General features: G+C 35.9%; 2 protein-coding genes across 2 annotated transcripts; one reads left to right on the plus strand and one right to left on the minus strand.

The window, feature by feature from the left end:
• Positions 1 to 67: 67 nt before the first annotated feature.
• LOC115956736 (serine/threonine-protein phosphatase 7 long form homolog) lies at positions 68 to 10,441 on the minus strand. Its single transcript, XM_031075037.1, has 10 exons — positions 10,413 to 10,441; positions 9,980 to 10,091; positions 3,939 to 4,702; positions 3,478 to 3,568; positions 2,971 to 3,363; positions 2,311 to 2,460; positions 1,646 to 2,214; positions 532 to 730; positions 187 to 279; positions 68 to 91 (listed from the first exon to the last, which is right to left on the minus strand). The coding sequence occupies exons 1-10, from the start codon at positions 10,439 to 10,441 to the stop codon at positions 68 to 70; spliced, it is 2,424 nt and encodes an 807-aa protein (XP_030930897.1).
• A 2,022-nt stretch (positions 10,442 to 12,463) lies between these two features.
• On the plus strand, positions 12,464 to 17,261 carry LOC115957737. The gene is made up of 3 exons (XM_031076054.1): positions 12,464 to 12,890; positions 13,618 to 14,660; positions 16,927 to 17,261. The coding sequence occupies exons 1-3, from the start codon at positions 12,570 to 12,572 to the stop codon at positions 17,099 to 17,101; spliced, it is 1,539 nt and encodes a 512-aa protein (XP_030931914.1). The 5' UTR covers positions 12,464 to 12,569; the 3' UTR covers positions 17,102 to 17,261.
• The last annotated feature ends 2,938 nt before the right edge of the window (positions 17,262 to 20,199 follow it).

A 20,199-nucleotide genomic window follows, 5' to 3' on the forward strand; every position in this document is an offset into this window, starting at 1 on the left:
TTAAAAAACTAGGCAGGGATTTTGTGACAATAAAGTGACACACGTTTGACTATATCATAAGACAAGCCTATTTACATCTAACCTTTAGCTCCTTTATAGTAATATAAAGCATTAATAAATATTAGAAAGTAATAATAATAAAAAAAAACAGCCCACAGTTATTGAAGTAAATGTAGTATTTGCTACCTCATCATCAAAAGAAGGTTCCATGCAGGCCATTTGGGGCCAGCAATTACCATCAGCTCCTAAAGCACCAAACTCACCTCTGCTTATAACTGCCTAGACAAATGAAAAGGAAATCAGAGTTCATTGCATTTTAGAAGCAAAACCTGGATTTACAAAAAAAAGCCACGCATAAATTATACCATCCAGACATAGGAAGCAAATGATCTACCAAACTTAAGCAGTCAAAGGAGTGAAAATATTTTGTTCATAGATGTAAATAGTTAATAAGTACATATTAAAAGTATTTGGGATAAAAAAGAAACATTAAAGGTACAACAAAGTAAACAACTCATGCAGGCCACTAACTTTTGCATAAGGATCCAATAGAATCCGAGAAGAATCATAGTAAAGCCCTTCGTCTGGGGAGAATTTTCCATCAAATTTGTAGCCATAAAGCATGTGTTTGAAGTCTCCTTTCAGGAATACATGCCAGACATCGCCTGTCATATTTGTCAATGGATCAAGTGAGATTTGCTCAGCCACTTTATTCTTCAGAGGTAAATGGCTAAAATTAGTTATACATGCACCACAAACTATGAGACTTAAAGACTCATAAGTTTGATCAATGACTCTTAAAAACAGTATTGTCGTTTCAAGAAGCTAATCTTTTAAGCCTCAAAACTCATGAAATATCTTTGCTAATTACGACATGCAACAACTCCTTGGTATAAGAATAAGAAGGCCATAAAAACTATCGGTTTCCAAGATATACAACAATTCACATATTTCGTAAAGTAGCATATACATCCATGACGGTCCAATGAAATTCATAGATATGGGAAGAAGTCCTGTCAAATAGATATTTTTTTCTTTTGACCACCTCTTGAGCTTTTAGTTCCTATAGTAACGTGAGTATTGTTATTGTAATTTAGGATTAGGAAATGTACAGATAAGGCCTACTTTTTTTCCCTCAAAAGGATCAATGAGTCCTAATCTATTTCTTTGAGGAATAATATGTCCTAAACTTTCTTTCCAAATAAGTTCAACCACCTATAATTAAAAGTAGAGTCGATAAGGGTTGCAAGACTTGATGGTTGAGAAGAGCAAGAGCTTTCAATATCTTTGAGCAATAATTCATAAGAGTTGAGAAATTAAAGAGAATATGAATCATAGGATAAGAGGCGAGTGGATGAAGTGGAGAGGCAAATCAGGAGTATAATGTGATCATAGAGTACCTATGTAGTTAGAAGAGAAAATTTTATAAGATTGATATGCTAAATGTACCTCGAAGATAACAGCAACAAGAATTGTATCATTCACAAACACATGAATATCTACCTCCAGCTAATGTCCCAACTGTACCTTTCACCTAGTTCAAATAATGTACATTAAATCATTTTGGCCACAAAAATAATTTCATGAACTTTTCAACACCAGCTTGAAATGTCCAGTTAAAGGAATAAGGTATCATTTGAGTTACCTTTTTTGAACCTTACGCTTTCTCGTATAATAAGGAGGAGGTCTTGCATGTCCTTCATCAGATGCCTCCGGCCCAGCGTTGTGTCCATGTTTGTGCCCCCCTGTCCCACAAGGAGGTGCCTTAGATATGCGTTTTGGCCGACCTTCTGCCGCTGCAGCTAACCCAACAGGCTGCTCAGGCTGAACATGGGGTGGGCCAGTGGATGTACTGTGGGAATGTGGGTCCTGTTGCAAGTCAGGAGGGGTTTGATCAAGACCCAGGTCAAATGATGGAATAGGTGATAGCTCAGGAAATGACCGTGGGGTGGGTGGACGAATGTCAGACCCAGGACAGGCATGTGGAGTGGGTGGAGGGATGGTGGGACTAGGGGACTCATGTGGGGTGGGTGGAGGGATGGTGGGACTAGGGGACTCATGTGGAGTGGCTAAAGGGATGGTAGGGGTAGGGGATGGATGTGAGGTGGGTGAAGGGATGGTGGGGCTAACGGATGGATGTGGGGTGGGTGAAGGGATGGTGGGGCTAAGGGATGGATGTGCGGTGGATGGAGAGGGATCGAGGGTAGGGACAACCTGAGGGGTAGCAACAGGCGGACGAGAGCAACGTCCGGCAGGAGCTGTGCTCGTGCTCGGGCTCTCAGTAGTGCTTGGCCTCTAAGTAGGCGCTGCCGCAGGAGTAGCTGCCTCCTCGTTCGGGGCCTCAGGTTCCCGAGGTCGTACACGGCCAATCTCATGCACTGCCTCCAGCACATTAATAATGTCATTGTGCTCCTCCGTGCCCACTGGGTGACGGCGCATCATACGGACATATCCTTCAATCTGCACATGGAAAAACCAAGTATATTAATAATGCAATATCAAAATGAAGAAAGCCAATCAATAGTATAATTTCAGGTTGGTTCCAAATTGATACGGCAACTAATAATTGGAAATTATAGGGACACCAAGTGTTACATTGGACTAAATTGAAATTAATTTTTGTATTAAAGATGTAGTTAGCGGATATCGTCTTCTGAAAAATGCAAATTGCCAATGCCAAATGAGGAAAAAAATTAAAAATAATAAAAATGGAAAGATGAATGTATACCATAACTCTAAAGGCTGAAATACGAGATATGACCTTAGAGCATTCCAAATTAGATTTGTATATTCCCAAAGTTCTCTATAAGGTAAATCAACTTCGATTGTCTATAAGCAATCTTAAGCAGACAACAATTTAAAAGGGAGGTTTGATGGTAAGCAAACATTGGACCACATAAGAAGAGTTCTCTAAACAGTGGTAAACTAAGTAACAAGTATGGTAAAATGTAGAAGACATGGAGAAGTTACCATTAGAATGAATCTAGCACCAGGGATATCGATAAACCTTCGAGTTATCCTTGTGAACCAATCGAAGTACTCGTGCTGTAGAGGCATATCACCAAGCACTGCTTCACAACGCCGTTGAAGACGATGACCCCAGTCCGTGAGATACATAGCATGTCTCCGCATCCAATCAACACCTATCTTCCCCCTCAAATCAATTCCATGAAGCACCGGGTCCGTGTTAACATCGCGGGGAATTTCTTGGATCATCCCAAATTGCCGAACGACACGATCCGGTGTATGTTTCTCTACTAGATGGAAACATACAAGCGGCACGATTGCCGTCCACACTGCCCTCCCTGCAACGCACCACGGCGGAAGGTTCTCGTATTCATCTTCATACGGCTGCCACACCACCTACAACAGCCCAAAAACAAATATGCAACACATTAGGCAACTATCTTTCTATTTAAAAGTTCAGCAAATAAATATATCTTGTACTTGAACATGTTGAACAAAGCATTTTCATACCTGGTTTGGCAACATTAAAGCTATTTGCTCCCGATACCTGTCCCTGAAGACCTGGGCGGGCCTATTTTTCTTGTTTGGGACCCACACCCACCTACAATCAAGAACAGGGAATCAATATCTACAACTTCCCAAGTAAGATAATATTATGATTAAAACTATAATGTAATCAAATATAACTACTAATAGAATCTTATAAAAATTGCCTCAATTAATAATATCACTAGAATGAAAAAAGTCCTTATAAAAACAAAGCACATACAAGCCATATGACAATGACAAAATTAGAGTATATTAACGTAATCATATATATTGAAACTCTGTTTAACATTTTTAAATGTTGACATAAATGATTCGTACAACCCTTTTAAATAAAAATAAAAAATTTATATTTTAAATTACATGATTGTAAGCTTAGGTAATGATCACATATTGTAAATGAAGTTACTAAGGTACAGACTTACTTAAGGGACAGTGGACCACGCACTAGAGGACCATAAGCACCCACTGGTGGGCCACGCTCAACTGCCGGGCACAAAAAGGGGAATCTGGCCCACGCCCAATACTGGACCAACAATAAACACCCACCAATCTGACTAGCTTTCTTATCGCTTGCCCTGCATAACTGTCGGTACAACCATGCAAGGCAAGCACTTCCCCAACTATACCTTCGTGGGTTGCGAAGGTCTTCCAACTGCTGCACCCACATTAGATGCACCCTATCACCGGATTTGTCCATGAAGATTGTGTCCCCCAATAGCGCTAGGATGTAGCATCGTGCGTACCTATGCACTTCATCGTCTTCAGCATTAGGCGGCAGCGGATGGGCAACTTGCTCCAAAAGCCGTTTTATGAGAATCCTTTGGCCAGCACGTTCTAGATGGTCTTCATTGGTAGGTCGAAAGCCAAGGTACTCATCACACACATTCTCCCATTCTTTTTGTGTGCTCCCTGTTACAGCGTCACCATCAACAGGAAGTCCAAGAAGAACCTCCACATCCTGCAGTGTGATGGTGACCTCACCATGCGGCATGTGGAATGTGTGAGTCTCGGGCCGCCATCTCTCCACTAAGGCCGTTATCAGGCCATGATCAATCTCTCTACCCGGAGTCCTGAGAAGTCCCTCCAAACCAAGTGCCTTAATGATGTCAATGACTCGATCGTCCACCATTGGCTCTCGATTCGAGAACTCTTCACTACGGGCACGACATTTAAGGGACCCTGGATCCTGCACAAAACATAACCATGGATTAACATATGACAACAAGTTGAGTGCAATAGAAGTTGTTTATAGTGGATATAACACCCACCATGGACTAACATGTGGGGTGGATTAACATACAACTTATAAACATACAACTTATTATTAATTTCTGAAAACTAGTTAATGACTTGATGCTAACTAATAAAATTACACTTTAAAAATATTTAAATCATAAAATCTCTTATTGGCATCAATGTTAAACATTCATTTTTTCTAAATAAACATGTAATATTCATAGAAAGAAAAGACTTAGAAACAAATCACAGGGGGAGGGAATTAATCCCTTCTCTATCTTGTGATTTAAAACGAAAAATTAGTGAGGAAGAGATAGTGTTAAAATGTAGACACAAACCCGATTATGTATGTGCAATTTTGGAAATTGACCATATTATAGATGCATGCAGAAGTACCTTAGAGAATAAAGAAAGGATTTGAAGTGCTGCACTTGTACTTCTGCACAGTTTTAATATATACATGTTTGTAAGTAAGAATCCTTAAGGCCGTTTGTACTACACGCAAGGCAAGTGCACTAAGGTAAGCCTTAACTCCTAACCCACCAACCCCATCACTCTTAAACCCCCATTTTTTGCTGCATTTGATGTTTATCTATCTCTCTAGCTTCAGTTTTCTTCAATTCGTGTATTTTGAGATGGGGGACAGCGCATGAGTAAGGTGTTTTCATGATATATGGTGTGAGAATTTATCTCTAAGAGACTTGTACCCTGACCTATACGCCTGATCAGCTGATCAGAATGCCTTAGTTCATTGAAAAGAGTCACATTCTTAGTATTACTTACTATACTTAACATTATTTCAATAAACCGATTGGGTCTAGTGGAGTTATGGATAGCTAGTTATAAGGGGAAGGGCAGATTTGAAATCTGAAATTTCACACAGATTTTCATGATTAGGAATTGGAGTTAGTTAATTCTTTCCTAGATCTAATATACTCCAAATTCCCTATGAAGGTGGGGTGTGATAAGATGAGATGGAGTTTGAGAGGGAGTGGTGGCTTTAATGTTCAGTCCTATTATGAGGCTACTTGAGGTACGCTGACTAACTCTTTCCCTTAGTAGAGTATTTGATGTGTTAAGTCCCCTAAGAAGGTCTCATTCTTTATTTGGACAGCATCTTTGGGGGAAGATTTTTTACTTGTGATAATCTCATCGAGCGATGTAGATTTTTTTGCTTGTAAGTCCTTTGATATAGTGTTCCCACTAACTGTGATATTATACTTTTCCTTGTTCAATTTATTCTTAGGTTTTGGTCCTCGTTAGCTGTTTGAAGGCATTAGTTTTGGTGTGGTTGGCTTTCCTCGATCGATTTGGTTCTTGTCTATAGGAGCACGATTCCTTATTGTTGGCTTGCTGGTAATTATGAGTTTTAAAAAGTTAAAATAACATTGTAAAAAATAAACTGCTGCTTCCATTTTGTGTATTTTAATCTCAGCATTACTTGCCATTTTTGTTCCAGTCCCTTTTTCTAACTGCCATCTACATGCACTTATTACTACTTTTAAGAACCTAAGATTGTCAATTTTGTCATTGGGCAGTCATATAATGTAAGAGCTGCCAGCTTTAAAAAAGTTTGTTTGAATGTCAGAAAAATATAAGATTTGCCTTGTATGGATGAGTTCTTCTACTCGTTATGTAACTTTTGCAATTGTAGGTGCATGTGAAAAAGTCTCTATGGAATATTTTTTTTGTGCTTGGCAGCTTAAGGAGTGTTGATCTTGTTGGCAGTTTAAGTGATGGAGTATAGTTTGGCGATAAGCAATCTTTTCTTTCCCCCTTGTTTTCTTTATTCTCTCCTTCAATCATAGGGAGGGTATAAGTTTATTTTCCCTTTTGTTTTCTAATATTAGGCAACATATGCTTTTTTTTAGGATTTGGTTTCCTTGAGGATTATAAATTTTAGTCACTCAACAAGGGTTCGAAAGTTCCATTGAAATTCTTGTCCTGTTTTCTAGTTCGACTTTAGTCATTCTATTTTGGCAAGCTTATATCTAATTCGGATGTGGTAATACCTTTTATTAGTGTAGGTCGTGGGAAAGTAACTTTGATATTTCTTTATCCTGTAGTGATGAGCATGAGGAGTGCTTTCTGGAATTAACTTATCCCTCTGGATTTGCATCATAATTGTAATCTTGAATTGTAGTTGATTTGATTTTGTAGTCATTGAAAATCAGAAAATACTGTCAACGTCCTGCCTAATCCTTTGTTAGTCTGAAGGTTTTGCTATTTTGGACTCAAATTCACTAAACAACAATATTCTTCTTTATAGGCTGCCAATGTTTGTTTTATAAATTTGTGAGGGTGATGTTTGGTGTTGTTGATAACAATATGTCTACAGGAGGGGAAAATTGTGATTTGGACTTTAACATACCTGAGCAGGAGTTTGTGCTGTGTTGACTGCAACAATAAGCAATCTCTTCCCTTTTCACCAATTTTCCTTTTGCTTATTAGTCTTTTAAAACACTGTTTGCCCAAACATGATACTATTCAGTATTTTTGTTCAATTTATTTTATAGATTTTGGTGCTGGCTGTTTGTTGCAGCAAAGGTACACTACTCTACCTCGTACTTTGTATCTATCCATCTATATGAGTCTTTCATGATGTTTTTGCATACCCTTTTCTTAAATTTCACTGCTTTTTTGGATACATGGATTTCTTTTCCTGTTCTTTTCAATACCCATGTGCTGAATTGGATTATTTGTACGATTATATGTATATATGACTGAGAATTTGAAGCCTTTGCTTCATTTGAATTTTCGGGTTTTTTTTTTGTTTGTTTATATGTTTAGATATATTAAGATCTTATAGTTTGAGAATTTACGTTGTCTATGGGAAAACTCTGCCCTCAAATTTCCATGCCCAAATTTCTGGACAATTTTTTTTTATGGGATTTGTTTTAATGTACCACAATGTTGCTAACGATCAGATATCTAGAAAGGTATTTATTGTTAATGAAATTACAGTATATAATTCACGTCATATAAAAATTTGAGAGTTACATTTGTTATATTAATATAAATGGGGTTCAGCAATATATTTTTTGTTTTTGAAGGCAGGCAGGATATTGAGATAAGAACTGCAACATATGTAATGAATTATGACACTTAATCTTACACAAGTTTGCAAGTGATAGGCAATTTTTTTATATTAACACTCTATATTTTGTGTTTCCTTTGTTACGTTTTAATCACATTAAACATCTTTCCATAGGTTAGTAGGTGTTCTTTGGAAAAAGAATACATGTTGCAGACCCTGATTAGTCTAACAAGTGTCCATAAAAAGGTCATACTTAATGCACAAAGCTCCCACTTTTGTGATGTCTAGGAGTGGTGATTGGTAGGTAGCCTTATTCCCAATTTTGTTGGAGAGGCTGATTCCTGCATTCAAATCTGCATTTGTCACTTTTGGTGGAAGGCACTTACCATTGCACTAAGGCTTGAACCTAAAATTTTGGGACTAAGGCTTGGTTGTTGTTAGTAGTTCGTCTTTGGAAAAAAAATGGGAAGGATATGAAAGCTTCAAATTGTTGGAAGACTTCTTAACTTTGATGACAAGAAAGCTGCTGCATGTTTTCAGGAGTTGCTAAGTTCTCTCTACAATATGTCATGTTTGTGTGTTCATCACATTTACCTATGAAGCAACCTTTCCAGTTTTTATCTATTGGAAATCTCTACCATAGGTTCAATTCATTAAATAAGTCCTGGAAATTAAAAGAAAATAACTGGTCAGCTAGAGAGAGTGAATCCCATTGAAATTAAACCTATGTTAAAATCTTATACCATTTAAGGCTTAGCTTTTAGTGCCATCCCTATTTTGAAGACTTTTGAGATTTCTTTTCCCTTGAAACTGGAAAACCCTTGGATGAACCTGAATTCTATTGGTTTTTGAGTGCCCTTATTGCATTCAAAAAGTCATTCATTTTTTCTTTTTATTAGTACATAATTACATATCTATTGGCTTGTTTAATTTCTTTGGAAATATATAGTTCTTTCATTCGTTGTTTTGCAACTTTTGCAATTCACATGTTAAAAATCCATTCTTTGTTTGTCTACAGGAACTAGGTTTTTTAAATTTTTTGTTTTTGTGCTTAAGAATTATAAATTTTTTGTATTTTTTTAATTCTTTCTATTACTGTGCTTGTAAATTCTTTCTTAGGCTTTGGTTTCCTTGACAGCCATCATTTGTTGATCCCTAGTGATATTGCATATGCTTTATGGATCTAGTATTTAGAGCATTTGGGATTTAATGGGTGTTACCAAGAAGGGTAGTTGATCTCTTGTTCACTTGGAGGAATTAGTTCAGGGAGCACTTATCAAATATTTGTAACTTTTCCCGTTATGTTTGATGTGGCTATGGTGGAAGGACTAAGATAGTCGTACTTTTTAAGATTCAGAATAATTAAAGGTCTAGTTGGAATCATTGCTAATTTGAACTCATGTTTGATTGGTCTGCAGCGTCGGGTCTTACATGTAGTAACTCCCTTCTAGAAATTAATAAACTGAGAAACTATTACTTAGAATTCACTAGCCATCAATAAAACAATATATCATGTTTCCAGCCTATGATTCTTGTTGTGAAACAAAACTTGGTCAGCTTACAATAATCATGGACATTAATTCAAACTTTCCCCCGACTACTAATTAAAGGTTTAGCTTCAGAATTTGAATCATCTTTACTTTCTGGAGGATGATTCTGACAGAGTTCTGTAAATGTATAATTGGTAGGTGTAAAAAACAATCCACACAAACTTTTTGTTGAATTTTCAAGGACACAGAGGGATGAAAATGAGACTATGATGCTGTTGACTGTGAAGATTCCATGAAGATGCTGATGATGGAGGAAATGATTACGTTTTTGTCATGGCATTACCAGTTCAATTGCAAAAGTACTAAATTAGCAAAATTCCCAATATGTATTAGTTCAATCTATATGCTGCTTTAGCATAAAAAGTAGTTTGGAAGATGATTTTTATGTATCTTTTTCTATTTATTTATTATTAATTTCTAAAAGCTAGTTAATGACTTCATGCTAACTAAGACAATTACACTTTAAAAATATTTAGGTCAAAAAATCTCTTATTGGCATCAATGTTAAACATTCGTTTTTTCTAAATAAACATGTAATATTCATAGAAAGAAAAGACTTAGAAACAAACTAAACTCCAGGTTCAAAAAACGAAATTCACCACACACAAAAAAAAGTGAAATCTTTAGTGGTGTGTTTTACCTGCCCATTCCAAATGGCTTCTGATCGATGGTTGGGCTGCAACGTCAACACTGACGTGTCAATGGGGCCAGGCTGCGCATGGTTAATCTGTCCAGCATTTGCAGCAGCCATACTGCACAAAAATGATAAGCAATTAGCACATACTAGACATTATTGAAAACAAAAACAAAAACAATACGCAGCTTTAGAAGGAAATCTAGCTTCATTCTACTTTAACCACGACATCTACATGAATAGTATAAGTGTATAACTGTTGAAGAGCCTCCCCAGTTATGATAAGCAACTTAATAGATGCAAGTGAAAGTAACTTGCTAAAGAGCTAATTGCAGGCCTTATAGGATAGTGGTAATGAATCAGTTCAAAGTTATTATCTCTCTAAAGCAAGTAAAAAGACAACACAAAGTAAGAGTAACCTTTTTGGAAGAACATCAACCTTGTATCCGTGAACTTATCATAAGACATTGCAGAAAACCAATTTAATGGTCATACAGAGTTAATTAGTGAATTTAATGGTCAATTGCAATTGTCTTAAAAAGAAAAGAAAAAAAATGCAAACCAATTTCCTAATTTCACCATGGCCCCCCTCATACTATCAGCAAACAGAAAGGTTTTGATACTACAGAAATTCAGAAAGATGTGTGCTCCTTGGCCACCAATGTTTGTCCTAGTTTATTTTATTGATTGCATGTCATTATTTTGTAATACCAATATATTTCAGTTCAAAATCACAGATTTTTATAGCTGTGAAAGGAAGCAGACAGAAAGGGATCATCAAAAAGCTTTGATAATTGTATGTCTTATGAGTGTCTGATCTTTGTTTATGTAACAAACAATTATAAAGCATGTAATGTGATATGGTAACCTTATTTCAAATTTATTACCATATAATATGTTCCACAAAAAGAAAAACATACTGCATTAGTGTGCATGCAGGGGTTAGCTTGGGATACACATGGCCTTAGGTAAAGTTAAAGTCAGTTAATTTTGTAGTATTTAGGCCTGACACTAGGTCTGTAAAGTTCATCCTTAGTCTACCTAGTGGGTAAACAGCTAGGGTGGTTCAGTACAACCTGATGTTTGCAGCCTAAGTAACAGAGACTAATAAGTGAGCTAACAAGGGACACTGAAATTACAGAAATTCTTGTTTCTACCCAAAATAAATATGTAAAAAAAGGAATATTCAATTGGAAGAGTTGTAGGTTTATAAAATCTGTCTTAGGAAGCATAATATTTCCATCAGCTGAATTATCCTACACCTTAGAGCATTTGTGGTAGTGGAGTTAAATCTACTAAATATACATAACCATTGGATACATTTTACAGGAGACAAGATTTAACACATATCTCAGATGAATCTGAAGCATGTGTGTTATCTGCAATCAAATACCATAATTCAACCCCTTCAAAGCTACACCACATGTCATGCCATTTTTTTTTCCTCCTTCATCACAATAATATACTCAAACAAAAAAAAAATAAAAAATACTGATGTTATCTAAAATGGGTCTTCGAAATTTGTCTTCAGAACATAAAATTCGAATCTAAAAAAGTAAGTGAGAAATAGCATACTTGAAAAATGGGAAGGAATTGAAGCAACAATCTGGGAATGAAGAAGAATGCTTCTTATACAAAAAAAAAAAAAAAAAATACAAACAAACAAACAAAACGAACTGATTACATTGCAAGATGCATAAAGGGACTCACCTTTTTTCTTCTATTTCCTTCAGATACCGCGTAGGTGAGCGAGAGAGTGACTAAGACTGGGTCGGTGAGGCTGAGAGGGTGAGTGGGTTGGGGCCGTCGTCGGCGACGATGACGCTGAGAGAGTGAGAGGAGGAGAGGGTGAGTGAGAGTGTCGGTTTGCTGAGAGGGTAAGTGAGGCGTTTGACTGATGAGGGAGAGTGAGTGGGTGGGTGACTGAAAGAGAGTGACTGGGTTGGGGCCGGCGTCGTCGACGGTGACGCTGAGAGAGTGAGAGAAGGAGAGGGTGAGTGAGGGTGAGTGAGGGTGAGCGAGAGTGTCCGTCTGATGAGGGAGAGTGAGTGGGTGGGTGATTGAAAGAGAGAGCAAATTCAAAAATACCCTATTAGAAATCGACCTTCACACACTCGGTTTCCAGGTCGTGCTCCACGTCAAGGGCACGTGACACCAACATGGAAATCGACTCTCTGATGGTCGATTTTTAGATGGCTGCCACCTGGCAATAACGCCACATCAGATGTCACGGACAACCAAAACCGACTCTGTGAGAGTCGATTTACAAGGCCCAAAATCGACTGTCATAAAGTCGAGATGTTACTAACCCAATTTCTTTCAAAACCGGACCTATTAACTAGATAGTTGGAAAATTAGGCCTATTTTCCAATTTCGTTCCTATTATGAGGAATGATCCGAATGGATGTCACATGTTGAAATTCTTTATATAAAAAAAAAAAAATAAATGATAGGAGAGCAAGATTATTAAATAATCTTTTGTGGTCGTTAGGAAATCCATTTCCACCTGAAACGTCACCGTTTTTTTTTTGTTTGTGTGTGGAAAGAAGTGAAACCCAGTTCAAGTCAGTGACTCTCCTCACAGTTGGGTGAGAAAATGGCGTTGGAAATCCCAGAAGATCTAATAAAACGAGTCCAGATCTCGCTTCGCAGAGAAGCCAATCTAGCTTCGTACAACCCAGACGACACGTCGCTTCCAAACCTCCCTTCACTCCAACAAACCCTATCCCAACTCGATCCATCGCCACCTTACCTTCGCTGCAAGCACTGCAAAGCTCGACTCCTTCGAGGTATCCAATCCTTAATCTGCGTCTTCTGTGGCCGACACCACCACCTCGATCCCATTCCCGACCCCCTCGTTTTCCGCAACACCTTCGCTTGCCGCTGGTTCCTCGATTCCTTAGACCTCGATGGATCGGTACGTCTCTGTTTCTATGTTTCTATGTATCTATGTATTTTTGTTTAATTACAATGTTCATAGAGCACAATGTGAATGCAAATTCTTGCTTTTTCAGAAGAAAAAATGAAAAAAAAACATGAGCACTGTTTCCAAATTGGTAATGGGGATTTTAAGGTTTTGTTAATGGTATTTTGCATTTAATTTAATTGCTTATTTTTATATGACACCGAAAAAATCTTCAACTTTGATAGTTTTATCACTTTATGTATGTATTATTCTGATTGCAGGAGATAGGGAAAGTTCTATTTGTTAAATGTGGTTTTTAGGATAATACCTAGGTACTGTTCCTTTGGGGCTGTCATTTAGGTTTTTTTTATTTATTTTTTATTTTTTAAATTTAACAATGTGGCCGTGTTAATCAATTCAGATATCTGGCTGTGTTAATCATGAAGTTTGGTAGTTGTATGTATTGTTCTGATTACAGGAGACGGGGGACAAGTTTTATATGTTTAAATTTTGAAGATTTAATGTATACTAATTGGGCAAACTTATGTACAGTTGCTTAGATGTCTCAATGCAGAACATCTTTTTGTACAGACAATTAAATTCAACATTGTGGTTTATTGGTTAGTGTAATTATATGGTTGAATTTAGTTGGGGTACGTAAGGTACAATGCATAAAGAATTGCACCTAAGTTTTTTGCATGAAGGATATATTGAGAAATGAGTATACTCTTTTTTTCAGGAGACAGTGGGACCATCCATTAGAGCAAATGAATCAAACAGAGGACAAAGTGCAGCAAAAGACGAGTTTCCCCTGTCTGATTTGTTAGATTTAGAAATAAGATGGTCTGCTGAGTCTGAGAAAGTTGGGACTAGCTATGTCCTAAATGAGACACCAATTCAACGAAAAAATGTCTTAAATTTGGCTGAAGTTGATCTTGACAACTTTTTTGATGATGGAAAGAGAGATGTGGCTTCTAGTTCATCTCAAGTTTCAAACAAACAAATTGGGAGTACAGAAAGTAAGGATTTTCAAGTTTCCGCAAATCTTAATTTGTTCGAGAATCTTCAGCCGTCTGAGACAGCTACAAGGTCTATGGAAAGCAAGAGTGGTGACTCTTTTTCTGGTTGGGAGGCAAACTTCCAGTCTGCTAATTCAGGAACTTATCGTGAAGAAACCAAACCATTTGACCCTTTCGTGGGTTCTGCGGGTGATATATCTGCTCGTATGGGTGCAGTTTTTGAAACCGGAAAAGATGCTACTGATGGAAAAGGAGACGATAATACACTTCCATCAGCATCCACGAATAATGACTTGTTTCAAGATGATTTATGGACTAATTCCAGCTCAGGGATAATTGGCCAGGCTGAGAGGGTTGAAATGACTGCAAACGTTAAGGATGGTGTAATAGCAGAGAATGCAAATATTTCTTCCTCCATGAATGTTGATTGGCTACAAGTTGATCTATTGCAAAGCAACAATAAGAAAGCTCCTGATGTTAAGACCACCAAAGAAGATGATGATCCATTTGAGGCATGGAATGATTTTACAAGCTCAACTAGTGCACAAGATCCTTTTCATGGTTCTTTGAAACAAACTGTTAATGAGGCGACACCTTCTGCAGAACAGACATCAGAAATCAATTTGTTCGGCTCGGTAAACAACTCACAAGATATCGATTTTGGTAGCTTTTCACAACAAGATTTATTTTCAGGAGCAGATAGCAATCAATATGGTTCTTCAGAAGTGCACAATAATCCATCAGAGTCTTTTATTTCTGACAGGTTTGTATACACGGGATGTCAATTTCCTTTTAATGGAATTGAATTCAATCTTTTGGGTTTTGAAACATCCTGCTAAACTGTAATTTAATGCTTATCTAGCATTCCTTAGAGAGGTGGTTTTCAGGTCATATAGATCATAATAGAAGTTGCAATTTTATTTATTGCTAAATGTTTATATATATATATATATATATATATATATATAATGCAATAAAGAAATTGAGTGAAACTATTCAAAAAAAAGAAAAAAGAAAAAGAAAAATTAGTTAAAGACTTTAAAACGTTGTAATACATGTAAAGCCTTGAAGGGGAACCATAGGCACTTTCTCACTCAGCAAAATTAGTTAAAGACTAACCAATGGTTATCAGTTGTGGGTTATCTATCTGTTAATGCCCCATCAGCCATTTTCAACTTACATTTTAGAGTGGGAGCTGGTATGGGGCCCAGAAAGACTTAATTGAAAACAGAAGGCCGAGACTGGGGGTGGGGAATGGGAGTTGGAATAATGGAATAGCATGGGCTTCTTTCATATTTTATCGCTGATGACATATGTTTATCTTTTGCTGGTGAAGAGGGGCTGAGGGAGAAAATTCAAGTGTTGAGGCCCTTGAGGGCTTTTTGTAACATATTTCTACTTAATTTATGGTTTTGAGGAGGTTTCCTGCTGTTAGTTTAGTGATTGAATTTGTTCCAGTTGGCTAGATAGTTGAGCTTGCTTACATAATCAGAATTGAGTCTAGGATCTTGTCCTCTCTCATCTTGATACCTCGGTAAAATCCTCTCAATGCAAAGTTAGCATTGGATTTTGTGGTTGGGAGAGTGGAGAAGAAGACTAGCTGATTGGAAGCATGTTAGTATTGAAGGAGTATATTCCATCTCATTCTTTATTGTGATGTCTTTGTGATCTTCTTTTAAAGCAAAGTTGCTGTGAAATATTGATTTAGAGAGAGTGGAAAGAAGCCTACATGGTTTTAGAGCATGTATTTGCTTGAAAGAGGAAACTTGGTGATGATAAGAGCTCATTTGCATGTTTTTAAACTTATTCATGTTGTCTTGTAGGACTTAGTCCTCAGTGACTAATAAGGTGGGTTCACTACACGGTTTTGGAAAGGGAAAAAAAAACTTTGTTTCTGGTCTAATAAAATGAGGAGTCATCTCTTCTGGAGTTGTGGAGTTATGAGAGAAGCAAATGATCCTTTTCCACAAGGTTGGCAATTTGGATAGATTTTGAGAGTAAGGGTTTTTCTTTTTTTGATAATTAAAGGTTTGTATTGATAAAAAAATAATATAACAAGGGAATTAGAGGGACAGTTGTAGCATACCAGCTATATAGTCAACTGCCAACTCTTGCTCACTCACATATGCAATAAACCAAAAAATCTACAATGCAAGGTCTACTCTCATCTAAAGACACCCAATTAAACAAAATTTTGACAACATTTTGATTTAATCTTCACAATTGGTGCCTCTTCCCTCTCAAATGAACCTCAAATGAAAATAAGTGTTAATTTGTTGAGAGGGTTGTGATTCTGAGGGTGGGGTCCTTAGATTTGCAAGGTATTTCAGCAATTAAGGAGGATTTGGTGGAGGCAAGGAGATACAAAGTCATTCAATAACCTGGTTGAGATTTATACATGTATATGCATATGAATTAGTTTGAGATCTAAATTATGCTAAAGAAATATGCTGGACAATTGTTATGTGCAAACTAGTTATGATATAAATATTTTCCTGTATAAAATTAGAATAAATTTATAAGTTCTTTTTTTTTTTTTTTTTTTTTTTTTTTTTTATTTTTTTAATGTTATTTTAGTCTAGTTTTAACTTTTAATTGATTAGTTAATTGACTTATTTTGTTGGGAGAGGGGTTTGAGGTGGAAAGTTGACTTATTTTGTTTTGATTTTTGTTTTGGGTTTTTATAATTTGGAATGCCTTTCCTGCTTAGTATTGGATTGCTCCTCCTTCCTTACCTTCTCCCCTCTCTCCCAGTTATATGATTAATTAATTTCATTTTGGTTTTAGTGAATATGAAGCTAAGTTTTACCCAATGTGCAGGGGACTTATCCAGTTACTCCAAGAAATGTTTTTAGGACCTCTGGTTATACTTTTAATAGCTTTTAAATCTATAAAATCAAAAGCATATTTGAGAATGATATTGAGGCTATTCTATAAACTAGCATCTAAGTGTTCATCTACCTTCAGTTTAAACTTTCTGCACTTTAAGAGAAGAAGAAGCTGGACTAATATCATGCTGCATGTTTCAGGATGCCCAACACAAATCCAACAGTTGAAGGAGATGCTGAAGATGTTACGAAAGGTGGAGATGTTTCCAGCGCAAGAACCAGGTCTAATGTTGATGATGTAGAGACAATAATGTCACAAATGCATGATCTTTCTTTTATGCTTGATGGCAATCTCTCAATCCCCCAGAAGCGTTAAGTGAGGGAGACATCTTCTGTACTCTGCATGGGCAGCTTATAATTCAACTGTCGAAGGAATGTTCAGAAATCTGTTACCCAATTCTTCTTGAATATGTAATTTTGTTATATATACTGTCTGTATTCTAGTTCCAGTTGTTTCAATATATCCGTATTCTTTATTTTTTTCAAAATGGTGATATTATATGGCTTTCATCTTCCTTCCTCGTTTATAATTGTTTTGGGCAAGAAGCTATTGAATCCCTTGTTTAATAATAAAACATTTGTTGGCCAGGTTCACAAGTGTTCTCTTCCTTGCCTTTATTCCCATGTTCTATTTCCTCTGAAATGAGTCAATGATCGTTTGATTGTGAACAATTTATTGGGTCTCTGTTTGATTGCTACAACAAGTATTATGTTTTAGCAGCAAGCTTTTTGGGGTATATTTGACATCACTGGTAAATTTAGAAGAGGGATCTAATATGTGCCTACCTGTTACCCTTCCTTCGAGCGCCAGTGCCTTGAAACCAAATCCATACATTCCTATGCAAAAAGTAGCTTGTTATATTTAAAAGTGCGTGTTAGGAATAAAAATCTCCAAACCTATCCTAGCTAATTTTTTATTTTTAATTCGGACACAGATTTCTCCAAACCCACTTATTTCTTCTTTTCTTTCTCTGATTTGTTTCTTTTGCGATTGAGATTTTTTTTTGGCACAATGGTCTAATCATAATCATAATTTGATAAAAATAATGAGAAACAAGTCTTATCTTTGAAAAGTAATACTTTTTTGTGTGGGTGTGTGAAAGTATGAACCTCTAATACTATATACAATAGAAGTTATAGATGAGTTATAGGTGAACTTAGCAGGTTTATTAGAATTCATCTAGTCTTCTATTAATAGCCTCACTTGAATGGAATGGAATGATCATAAAGGAATGGAATGAAATGGAATGTATTTAAGTAAGAGAAAGGAATGGAAAAAAATGGAATGAAATGGAATTAATTAACCTTGATTGGATGTTTTAAAAGAAAGGAATGAAAAGTAATGAAAATGAATGGAATGTAAGTAATCTTGTTTGGGAGCCACATGAAGGGAATGGAATGGAATCATTTTATGACAATATTACTATTAGACCTCTATTTTAAAATAAAGAGTTGAATATACAGAGGTATTTTGGGAGTTTTAGTAAAAAAATTATTAAATCTAATTTCATTCCCTCCCATTCCTCCCAATTTCAGGGGAATGAAAATTTGAGATTTTAAGAGAATAGAGAGAAATGAGTATTCTCTCATACCCATTTCATTCCCTCCTACTTAAACTCCCAAACAAGGGAATGAACTTTCTATTACCTCCATTAAAACTTCCAAACAAGGGAAGGGAAAAATATTTTAAAATGATTCTTTTAATTCCTTTTCATTCCATTCCATTCCATTCTCTCCTCCTAAACGAAATCTAAAAGAAAAAGAATTTTATTAAAATTCCTTTCTATTGTAATATTTTACCTTCCTAACATTGCCTTCCCCTTCTTATGTTGCAAAATAAAAAACCATTATCTTTTTATGATAAGTAAATTAGTAAAGACTGAGGACACATTATAGAAAATAGGGACAAAATGGGCTTTTGCCCTTTTCGGGCAAATTAATTAGCTTTATATTCCCTTTTCCAAACTAAGTAGGGAAATACCCTTTTTTAAAACTCGATTTATGATAAATCGAGTTAGAAAAAAAAAAAAAAAATTCTAAAGCCCTATAGTGGCGTTTTAATGAGCCTATAGTGACGTTTTTTAACTCGACTTCAATGAAATCGAGTTATAGGCAATTTTTTTTTACTTATAACTCGATTTCATTGAGGTCGAGTTAAAAAACGTCACTATAGGCTCCTCAAAATGTCACTATAGAGCCAAACTCGATTTATCATAAATCTAGTTTTAAAAGAGGGGCATTTCCCTATTTAGTTTGGGAAAGGGGGTATAAAGCTAATTAATTTACCCGAAAAGGGAAAAAACCCATTTTGTCCTAGAAAATATGAAATATTTTAAGGAAGAGGATAGTATATTATTTTGTAAATATGTCAGATGCGCTACAAAATGCTACCAAACTTAACAAAAGACTTAACCATAACAAATCACCAGCTCCATTTATCACCAAACAAAATAGCTAGCACCATTTGACAACCTCATACATTTTAAAAGACCCAAAATCAAACACTTCATGTGCACCACCCACAAAACCAACTACTTTGCATCCATCTCATTATGAATCCCAAAGCTTCTCATCTTTCTTGAAATCCCAAAATCACCAAGCTGCCACCTCAAATCTCACAAATAAACATCAAAATCAGTCTAACCAGAAAGCATGATAGGTGCTAGAGTGACATTTGATCAAATGATAGGTTAGCAAAATATTATAGTGACAGAAAGTTATTGAGCAGCATAATTTTGTAAAAGTTACCCTAATTATGACTTGAATGTAGAACCTATCAAGTATTTTAAAAAGACACAGGTTTTTAAATATTAATTTTGATGCCCACAAAACACCAACCATGTCTTTACTAAACCCATCAAACATTTCATGTGCACCACCCACAAAACTAAATTATATATATATATATATATATATATATAAACAATATTACACTATCTAATAACTTATTATTGAATTTATATTTTGAAAATCTTACTGTTGGATTACATGGTTTATATGTTCTTAACATGCATGCTAATTTTTATGACAATCAAATGTTATTTGTCATTCGATCCATAATTTCATCTTTTATGTACTATTTTAAACTACAAAAACTTGAATTTAAACAATTGATTGATGACATGATTATTGATCTTTGATTACCTTGAAATTTTGCAAGCCTAGAGAATATACGACGATAATGTAATCCGACGGTGGATTTGTCAAAATTTATATCCAATTAAAAAATATTGAATGATGTAACTTTACTTAACTTGAACTCAATTATATATATATATATATATATTATACTTATTTATACGAAAACAACTAAGCCAACTGAGGCCATGTGATTACATTGAAAACAGAAAAATAGAAAAGCTATTTGGTTACAGGATTGGATATTCCTAATACAGGATTACTAAGAGATTCTGT

Source organism: Quercus lobata, chromosome 8, assembly GCF_001633185.2.
Source record: "Quercus lobata isolate SW786 chromosome 8, ValleyOak3.0 Primary Assembly, whole genome shotgun sequence".
NCBI lineage: Eukaryota > Viridiplantae > Streptophyta > Magnoliopsida > Fagales > Fagaceae > Quercus > Quercus lobata.